Genomic DNA, 10,428 nt, shown 5'->3' with positions numbered 1-10,428 from the left:
ACACACAATGGAATTCTATGCCTCCATCAGAAAGAATGGCATTGCCCCATTTGTTAGGAAATGGAAAGGCTTGGAAAAAATTATATTAAGTGAAGCAAGCCAGGCCAAAAGAAACATAGGTCCCATGCTTTCCCTTATTTGCAATATCTAGTATATGTCTGAGTCGAGCAGAAAAGGTCAGATAAGGTGATGTTAGGAAAATGAACCCTACGATATGTATTCAAATGTTTTTTTTGTTTCAGGTGATTGTTTCTAACACATTTATAAGATGATTTCTTTGTTGCTTTGTATGTCCCTCCCCGATGGTATAACCCCTGCTTTCACTGTATTTGATGTTGGTATAATTTGTGGAGGGGAAGGGAAAAAACAAATTGTTTAAATAGGGATTCAGGTGGATCCATTGCAACAAGGAGTTGTACAAGTCGTTATGTGGAAAAACGAACTTTACAACTTTGGTGTGTGGAGGGGTGGGGAGTATTGGGTGGGGGTTTAGGAGGAGGATGGGAAGGGATGGGAATGGAAATCAAAGGAGTAGGATACAATGCTTGATAAGAAATGTACTCATTATCTTGCCCATGTAATTGTAAACCCTCTGTACAGTATTTTCACAATAAAATAAAGAAAAGAAAAGAAAAAAAATCAGTGACTTTCCTGTATGCCAACAATGAGAAGAGCAAGGCTGAAATTAGGAAAGCAACTACTTTTATAGCCAATCGACTTCAACAACTAATCACAAAAATCATATACCATGATCAAACAGGATTTATTTCAGGGATGCAAAGCTAGTTTAATATATGCAAATCATTTGATATGACTCATCACATCAACAAGAGCAAGGATAAGAACCACATGGTTATCTCAATAGGTGCAGAAAAATCATTTGACAAGATCCAACATACCTTTATATCCCCACAATAAATAAAATACCTAGAAGTTAACATAACTAAAGAAGTGAAGGCCCTCTATGATGAAAACTTCAAAAACCTGAAAAAGGAAATTAAAGCAGAATTTAGGAAGTGGAAAAACCTCCCATGCTCCTGGATTGGGAGGATTAACATCATGAAAATGGCAATACTGCAAAAGGTTAGGTACAAATTCAATGTGATACCTCTCAATATTCCAGCCTCATTCTTCAAGGAAACAGAAGGAGCAACCCCAAAATTTATACAGAACAATAAGAGACCTCGAATAGTAAAGGTGATCCTTAGCAGAAAGAATAGTGCTAGAGGAATATCAATTCCAAATTTCAAACTCTACTACAAAGCCATAGTAATTAAAACAGCTTGGTACTGGCAGAAGGACACACCTGAGGACTAATGGAATAGAACTGAAGACGAGAAATGAACCCATAGACCTATAGCCACCTAATCTTTGATAAGGGAGCTAAAAAAATAGAATGGAAGAGAAACAGCCTTTTCAGTAAATGGTGTTGTCAAAATTGTAGAAAACTAAAGTTAGATCTGTATATGTCACCCTGCACCAGAATCAACTCCAAATGGATCAAAGACCTTAAAGTCAAAGCAGACACCCTGAAAACATTACAGGAAGGAATAGTAGACACTCTAGGGCTCTTTGGCACAGGCCAAAATTTACTTAATAGAGACCAAGAAACACAACATATCATAGAAAGTTTGGACAAATGGGGTTGCATGAAACTGCAGAGCTTCTGCAAGGCTAAGGACATAGCTAGCAAGATCAACAGAAAGTCCATGGACTTGGAGAAGATCTTCTCTAGCCATACAATGGACAAGGGTCTCATATCTAAAATATACTTAGAACTCAAAAAACTAAATCCCCCAACAACAAATCCTTAAAGAAACAACTGCCCGATTACTAAATGGGCTAAAGACTTAAAGAGAGATTTCTCTGAAGAGGAAATAAGAATGGCCAATAGACACATGAAGAAATGCTCAACTTCTCTAGCCATAAAAGAAATACTACTCAAAACAACATTGAGATTCTACCTCACTCCAGTTAGAATGGCTATAATCAAGAAATCTAATAATAACAGATGCTGGAGGGAATATGGCCAGAAGGGAATCATTATCGGTGGGAGTGTAAACTTGTTCATCCACTTTGGAAAGCAGTATGGAGTTTCCTCAAAAGATTACACATAGAGCTCCATCCTATGACCCAGCAATCCCTCTTGGGCATTTTATACCTCCATCAGAAAGAATGACATCACCCCATTTGTTAGGAAATGGAAAGACGTGGAAAAAATGATATTAAGTGAAGTAAGTTTTCACTGTATTTGATTCTGGTGCCCTGCATCCTGTATATACATGTTCCTAATTTTGGGAGGGGAAGGGAAAAAATAAAATGCTTAAAGAGGGATACAGTTTAACCCATTGTACCAATGAGATGTACAAGACCCTATGTTGAAAACAAACTTTACAAGAGGGGGCGGGAGTTAGGGAAGTGGGATGGGAAGGGATGGTAGGAAAAAAACAAAGGAGGGGGTAACAATGCTCAATAGGAAATGTACTCATTACCTTACTCATGTAACTGTAACCACTCTGTACAGTATCTTTTCAATAAAAATATGTATTTTTTTTAAAAAAGAGTTTCACAGACTTTCCTGCCTGGTATGGCTTGGAACTGTGATCCTCAGATCTCAGCCTCCTTAGCAGCTAGGATTACAGATGTGAGGTACTGGCGCCTGGCTTGGCTCCCTTTCTATCTTCCTATTTCCTTCCTTTCCCAACCTCTATCCCTCATATCATTTAATTCTTTTTTTTTTTTGTCAGTCGTGGGCTTGAACTCTAGGCCTGGGTGCTGTTCCTGAGCTATTCAGCTCAAGGCTAGCGCTCTACCACTTGAGCTCCAGTGCCACTTCTGGTTTTATGGTGGTTTATTGGAGATAAGAATCTCATGGACTTTTCTGCCTGTGCTGCCCTTGATCCTTGATTCTCAGATCTCAGCCTCCTGAGTAGCTAGGATTATAGGCATGAGCTACTGGGTGGTGGGCCATTACTTAATTTTTAATTCCAAGACTTTAACCTGTTAAGCTCCTGTTTATCTCTTAAAAACCCGAACTTATTTCTCTCCACCTTTATTGGGAAGGAGATTGATATATCCCATCTCTTTTTACTTCTTTGTATATAGGACTTGTATGGCATTCATCTCTCTCTTTTCTAAGAGGAAGTATGAGAGATATTCACCCCAGCAGATGCCAAAATCATCATATACTCAACAGAAAAGTATAAGGCAGTGTCACACATTCAAAGCCTCAAAACTCAACAATCAAATCCAAAGACAATGAATTGGCTGAAGTATCAGATAATGAATTTAAAGGCCTATTTTTAATTATTAATCTTTTATTATCTTTAAGTAGTTTTACAAAAGGGTTTTCAGTCAACATGTCAAGTTATGAGTACAATGCATCTTGATCAATGTCAATCACAAAGATCTACTTTTAAAAATGATCATTGATTTCAAAGAGGATTCAAATAGATGATCAATGAAGTTAGAAAATCAATTCAATGCTTAGATAAGAAAGTCAGCAACATAGAGAAACCAAATGTGCACAAATAAAATGTATCTCTCTAGTGGAATTGAAAAATATGTCTATCACTATTGCTGGGTTCTAATAATCTTACTCATAGTTTTAAGTTTACAGTAATATGACCAATTTACTTTTGGACTTGCTGCCTTTAAAATTTTTTACTGAGCTATGCTAACATACTCTCAGAGTCCTAGAGGACAATAATTTATAATGCCTCAATGTTCCTAATACCACCTTTACAAATTCATTCAGTTAAAATAATACATCTTTTGATTATTTTATAAAGCAGGATTCTATTTGTGTATGTTGGTTGTTTCAAGCAACATTGCATGATATTGGTTTCATGATAAAAGTGAGCAAGAGTGATTAGGAGACAGGTGTGGTCATGAGGTATGTGGTTAACTCCAGCCTTCAGGAGCAAATCCTCCAGCTAAATAAAAGCTGAAGGACACACAATGGAAGGAAACAAAGTAAATATGACCTTGCTCCTTACTGTGTGTTTAATTCACTCTACATGAACACTTTTCTACACTTCAGACTCTCCCAAGGAACAACAGATCACCAATTCCTTGTGGATAATGAGTATTTGGATCTTAACTTGGCTGTGCCTGTGTTGCTATTAATGATCCAAACCATCAAAGTTATTCCCAAGATCCTGTCAGCCAAGATGCATGAGTGTGTTGTTTCTCTATATTGCCTTCAAAGTATTTTCTAAAGTTTGAAACCTAGAGGATAATTGATCTGAAAAGTATTAGCAGAAAGTTATTAAAAATCATTTATACTTTTTGAGCTTACACATATATCCAAGGTTGTTTTCCTTTTATTTAACATGTTAAGTCAAAAGTATGGGAGTATTTCAATCACTTCATGTAAGAAAGATAAATGCAGTTAGTTTCCATTTCTGCGAGAACCATACAAGGTCCACCTTTGAGAGAGAAAACTCTTGAGGAACACTCTGGAGTCAGTATTCATCATGAAATGGATATTCAGGATGATCACTCCACCTGCCAAAACATTTCCCCAAAAGAAAAACAGTTCACTCTCCAAGTGGCACAGCTATAGATATTACCAGAATCTGATCACTCCATTCCCTCTTTCCTCATTTTTTTTAGTCAGTTGTGGGGCTTGAACTCTGGGCCTGGACGCTGTCCCTCAGCTCTTCAGCTCAAAGCTAGCCCTCTACCACTTGAGCCACAGTGCCACTTCCCCTTTTTCCTTTTGTTTCTCATCCATTCTTCTTCCCTGTTTCCTTCCAAGCCAGCACCCTGGTCAGAGCTCTGGGGTGAGTGTGAGTGTGGATAGCAGGGTGTGGGAAGGTTGGTCACCATCTCAGAGACATCTCACCCAGAACAGAGATGCTGGAGGTGATGTGGACGCTCAGGCTCTTTAAAGATGCCTGCCTGTTTGCCTGTGCTTACATGCCAAGTATTATTTGTGATGATGACAAAGATTCTTTCCCTCTCTTTTCCTCTCTCTCTTCTTCTCTTTCTCTCTACCATTGAGGTGACTTTAAAAAGTAGAAAGATTAGTACAAATGATTAAGAAGAAAATAAGCAGCTCTGGTGGCTCACTTTTCTGCCTGGATTGGCCTTGGGCCTCAGTCCTCAGATCTCAGCTTCCTGAGTAGCTAGGATTACAGGTATGAGCCACCAGCACCTGGCTCCACTTGAATTTCTTTTTAAAGGCAGAAGTAACATGTTATTTCATTATTTATCCCCTGTTTTAACAGACAAATTTTAACATTATGTACATTATAAGCTAACTCTATTCTAGGTCTTTTAGCCTGTCATGCCTTAATCTAAGTAATAAGATGTCATAGTAGTGGAGGTTGGTAGGAAGGAGTGGGTCATATCACCCAGGCACGTTTACTCTCCAGAACATGCTGCTTGTCCTTTATCTTAGTATTTACATGGACACAGGTCAGGGTTCATGGGGACTTTATAGGGTGACACTTTACAATCTAATGGCATGACGCAGTGCCAATTAGCCATCCTACAGAACTTACATGAGCATTTCCACAAAGCGGACATTTTTATTCAAAGCTTCAATGCTCTTCATGTCTTGTTCACTGAGAGAAAAGTCAAAGATCTGGAATGATAGAAACAAATGACAGAACATGTTTTAAATATGCTCTCCATGAACCACTGGAGTCACAACAACAGACACAGAAATAAAGAACTGCCCCAGCAAGGTGAAATTTACTTCTGTGCAGAAGGGTGTGCCACCAGCTAAAACTCTGGCAAGCAAGCACACAGCAGGCAGGCTGCTCCCTATTTATCCCTAACACAGCAGGCCCCGCCCCTCCACTCAAATTGGTTGAACTCGAGTTTACAACTGGCTCCTCATTGGCCAGGTGAATAGAGTAAAGTGATTTTGAAATAAGATTAACAGTACTCAAAATAAACCTACACCCTCTACTATTTCTTGTACAGTCTGAGGCGTATCTTAATTCCATCTGGAAAAGAAACCAGTTTAAGACCATATTTTACATTTCAAAATTCCTTAACAAGAGCTAACCCACCGAACCAAAGGAGGAACTTTTAAGCAATGCACTTTGATAGAAAAGACAGTTTTTGCTCACAAATATTTTTTAAAGTACATGTCAAGCTTGAGACCAGCAAGGTGAGACAGCAGTGGGAATCCTTCCCAGGAGACAAACATCTAGGGGGAATGATTGAGAAAAGTGAAGAGGGTTGGGCCAATGTTGGGGGAAACTGAATATTCTGAAGATGAGGATCTCTTATATGTGTCTGCTCTAGCTGTTTTTGAACCTTGATTCTCACACCTCAGCTTCCAAAATAGCTAGGATTGAAGGCTTAAGCTACCAGTGGCCTACTTTTCTTTAACTACTTTGCGTATCAGCATTTATGAGACAGTTTAGAGAATCAAATCTGAGTAACTTAAAAATAGTCATGACTGATCTCATCACTTAGAAAAATAAATCTTTACTTTTTTTTTCTTTTTGCTTAACTGCTAGGTTAAATTTTTGCTCCAGTTAATAAGCGGTGAAATCTAGTAGCAAAGTGAAGTAACTCCTATAAAAGTTCAGAGTTTCATGAATTCAATGAAATGATACTGGAGACTTTTCTAATAGGAAGCTAGATATCAAAAGAATATGAACTGGGGAAAAAAACAAAGATAAGGAACACCTTTAGATGCAGTCCTCCAAACCTCCAGTTTTTTTAAGAACAAGTATTTCATTTTACTTATTTGTTTATTTGTAGTGTTGGAGATTGAACTCAGGACCTTCATGTTCTCGTCTACAAGAAGTATTGAAAGTTATTGCCTTTAATATCATTCTGAAAAAAGATGATGTCATGTGCTACCATGTAACTTCTCAGGCATATTACAGAATCGACCAGCTGTCTGTGCACCTATGCAATTGGAGCTGCAATTTTGTTGAGAATAAAATAAGTATACTTACTTTCCTCAATTTTTTTTGTCAATTTGAGATAATTTTCCACATTTTCCTTCCCTCTGCAACATTCTTCCGTGTTTGATGTGGACTGATTTTTCAGTGATCTTGTTTTCCGTGTATAAGTTGTCTTGTGTGAATGGAGATTTCATACTATAAGTCAAAGCCCCTTATGCTCTCCTCCAAACTGCTTCCTTCACGGTTTCTCATCATAATAAATGTGTCAAGAAAAGAACTGCAGTGGTACCCAGTATGGTAAGGTCCAGAAGCTAATTACTGGGCCTAGCAGCATGGAGGTTACTGTTCTACTCAGATATTGAGGTAAAAGTTTGGTTTGACTGATCTAAGAGACAGCCTCAAGCTCTTGCTTGGCTTTATTTGCTCAAGGCTGGTGCTCTACCATGTCAGCTATACCTCTAGTTCTGGCTTTTTGCTGGTTAATTAGAGATAAGAGTCTTATTCCTGCCCTAGTTGTCTTTGCATTGTCATTCTCAGATCTCAGCATCCTGAGTAGCTAGGATTGGATTTTATTTATTTATTTAATTGTTTGTTTATTGTTTTGTCGGTTGTGGGGCTTGAACTCTGGGCCCGGGTGCTGTCCCTGAGCTCTTCAGCTCAAGGAGAGTGCTCTATGACTTGAGCAACACCCAGTTTTCTGGTGGTTAATTGGAGATAAGAGTCTCATGGACTTTCCTGTCTGGGCTGCTTTGAACATTGATCCTCAGATCTCAGCCTCTTGAGTAGCTAAGATTACAGGCATGAACCATGGGCACCTGGCTGGATTTTATTTTTAGGATTGTATTTTAATTTTTAAGATGGAAGATTACAGCTTGTTTGTTGTTGGGAGTTATAGAGTTGGGAGGAATAATTGATCATATGGGAGCGATTAAGGTTATGAAATTATTAGGTGTTGGTAGTCACAATTTCTCTGGAAGGCAAAACAACAGATAGGGTCTTTTTCTAAATTTCCCAAAGCAATTCTCTTACCTGAAAGTTTTCTTTGATCCTTTCAGGATTAAAGCTTTTAGGAATGACAACTACCCCTCTCTGGATGTTGAAGCGCAAAGCAATTTGAGCTGCTGTCTTATTGTACTTTTTCCCCAGTGAGTTTAGAAGTGCATCCTTTAACAATGGTGGAGAGGATGTATTTACCCTTAAAGGAAAAAAACCACAATGTATCATATTTATCTGAAGTGATAAGAACCAAGGATTCACACATTCACCCTCCCCTCAATCCTTACACACCCAGTTACCTACTGGGACAGTTATTAAGAACTCACTGAATAAAGAGTTGCTTTGGACATAATCTTTCCTCTCTCAAGAGCTGACTTTCTTTTTGGTGCTTATATGGGGCTTGAACTTCAAGTCTGGGCGCTGTCCTTGGGTTTTTGTATTCAAGGCTAGTGCTCTACCAGATGAGCCACAGCTCTACTTCTCGCTTTTTGAGGGTTAGTTAGAGATAAGAGTCTCTCAGACTTTCCTGTCCCAGCTGGCTTTGAACCACAATCCTAAGATCTCAGCTTCCTGAGTAGCTGGGATTATAGGTGTGAGCCACCAGATCCTGACATGAGCTGACTTGTTTAGGGTGTGAGTGTTATTTTTTTTTTTAATGAATCTTGTAGAATGATCTGGGTTAGAAGTCAACATACAAGAAGAGGCAGATTGTACTACAAGAAGCAGATGTCAACTTCTTGGAATTGGAGCAGAAAACTTACTACTTATGTATGTGAAATATATCACAGAAGTATCACTACAGAGATACAAATTTTCAAAAAAATTCAGACTATGTACGGGAACCACTCTTCATTTAATAATGAAACTAAACTTGTATCAAGTATTTTCTTACATGTCTGGTTATGGTAAGAAATTTCATATATTTAATGTAACCAACAACTAAATACCTCAGGGAGGAAGATATTATGAGCTATAATTTAACTTTATGGATAATGACTTGAAAGAGTTGTTAGTTTCCTTTTTATTTTTCTTTCTTAATTTTTAAAATTGTTATTATAAAGGTGATGTACAGAGAGGTTACAGTTACATAAGTCAGGTAAAGAGTACATTTCTTTTTGGACAATATCACTCCTTCCCTTGCTTTCTCCTAATTTTTCCTTCCCATCCCCACCCAAAGTTGTATAGTTCATTTTCAATGTAGTGTCCAGTGAGTATCATTGCTGATTTTATTCACCCTTTGTCCCTCCTTTTCTGTGCCTCCCCCTCAAAAGACATGGACATGAACATACAGAACAAAAAGGAAAGAAAACAAAAACAGCAAAAAAGAAAAATCCTCATATTTTCATTTCCTGGAGTTCATTTTGATAGATATTATTTTATATGATTAGATGCATATAGCATTGTGCTTCTCTGTTTCTTTCCTATGAGTATCCTCCTTTGGTCTCACTGTGTGTGAATTCCTAGAGAGCTGTATAATTTATCATGTCCCTGTGTATCTTAGATCTAGCTTCCACATATGAGAGAAAGCATACACAGTGTATCTCTCTGAGCTTGGCTTACCTCACTAAACATGATTTGTTCTAGGTCCACCCATTTCCCTGCAAATGGTATAATATTATTCTTTCTAATGGCTGTGTAAAATTCCATTGTGAATAGATACCACATTTTTCAGATCCTCTCTTCTATTGTAGGGCATCCAGGCTGTTTCCAACAGGGGTGTTAGTTTCTTAAGATTACCCAGCCTCATAGAGTCATCCCAATCAAGCAATTCCCATTGGCTTCATACTCCACACTAAAGGCAATGCCCTCAAGAGACGTAACAAATAACTTACCACAATGGATTCCTACATGTCCCCAAAGGACTGTATGCAATGATGACAATGTCATGCTGTTGGCAAAACTTCAAGAGTTTTGGCTGGGTGAAATATGGGTGGCACTCCACCTGTGTGGTTGAGTTGGAAAGCAGAGCACAAAATTAGGGCTTTGTAGTTGACTGAAATTTTACAAAACTTCTTCAAAATTCTTCATTGAAATTCATTTTAATTATATAATTTCCTGCAATACACATTGCATATACTATAACACAATGTCATGCTGGTACTCTACCACTCAATCCACACCTCCACCTCCAGAGAGTTTGCCTTGGAAATGTAAAGCTCTGAGGTCTTATTATTATTTTTCTCTGTTTATTTTGTCAGTTGTGGGGCTTGAACTCAGGCCTGGATGCTATCTTTGAGCTTTTTTTTTTTTTGCCCAAGGCTAGCACTCTACCACTTTGAGCCACAGTGCTACTTCTGGTCTTCTGGTAGTTAACTAGAGATAGTCTCACAGAGTTTCCTGCCTGGGCTGGCTTTGAACCATGGTCCTCAGATCTCAGCATCCTACAGGATTACAGGTATAAGTCACCAGCACCTGACTTTGTATTATTATTATTATTTTTTTTGTTGGTCGTGGGACTTGAACTCTGGGCCTGGGCGCTGTCCCTCAGCTCTTCAGCTCAAGGCGAGCGCTCTACCACTTGAGCTACAGCGCCACTTCCGGTTTTCTGGTGGTT

At 38.4% G+C, this 10,428-nt stretch overlaps 1 protein-coding gene across 1 annotated transcript in view; it reads right to left on the bottom strand.

Moving 5' to 3' along the window:
- Positions 1 to 4,466: 4,466 nt before the first annotated feature.
- Akr1d1 (aldo-keto reductase family 1, member D1) overlaps positions 4,467 to 10,428 on the bottom strand; it is a 25,777-nt gene continuing 19,815 nt past the window's right edge. The window contains exons 5-8 of the mRNA XM_013021660.1: positions 9,707 to 9,816; positions 7,908 to 8,073; positions 5,511 to 5,593; positions 4,467 to 4,509 (exon numbers count right to left, since the gene is read on the bottom strand). Coding sequence (XP_012877114.1) covers positions 4,467 to 4,509; positions 5,511 to 5,593; positions 7,908 to 8,073; positions 9,707 to 9,816 — 402 coding nt within the window. The remainder of the gene's footprint in view (positions 4,510 to 5,510; positions 5,594 to 7,907; positions 8,074 to 9,706; positions 9,817 to 10,428) is intronic.

The sequence above is a fragment of the Dipodomys ordii genome, unplaced genomic scaffold, assembly GCF_000151885.1.
Source record: "Dipodomys ordii isolate 6190 unplaced genomic scaffold, Dord_2.0 Scaffold56, whole genome shotgun sequence".
NCBI classification, from domain to species: domain Eukaryota; kingdom Metazoa; phylum Chordata; class Mammalia; order Rodentia; family Heteromyidae; genus Dipodomys; species Dipodomys ordii.
Note: the sequence above shows the minus strand (reverse complement) of the source record. Positions and strands in the feature narration are given on the sequence as shown.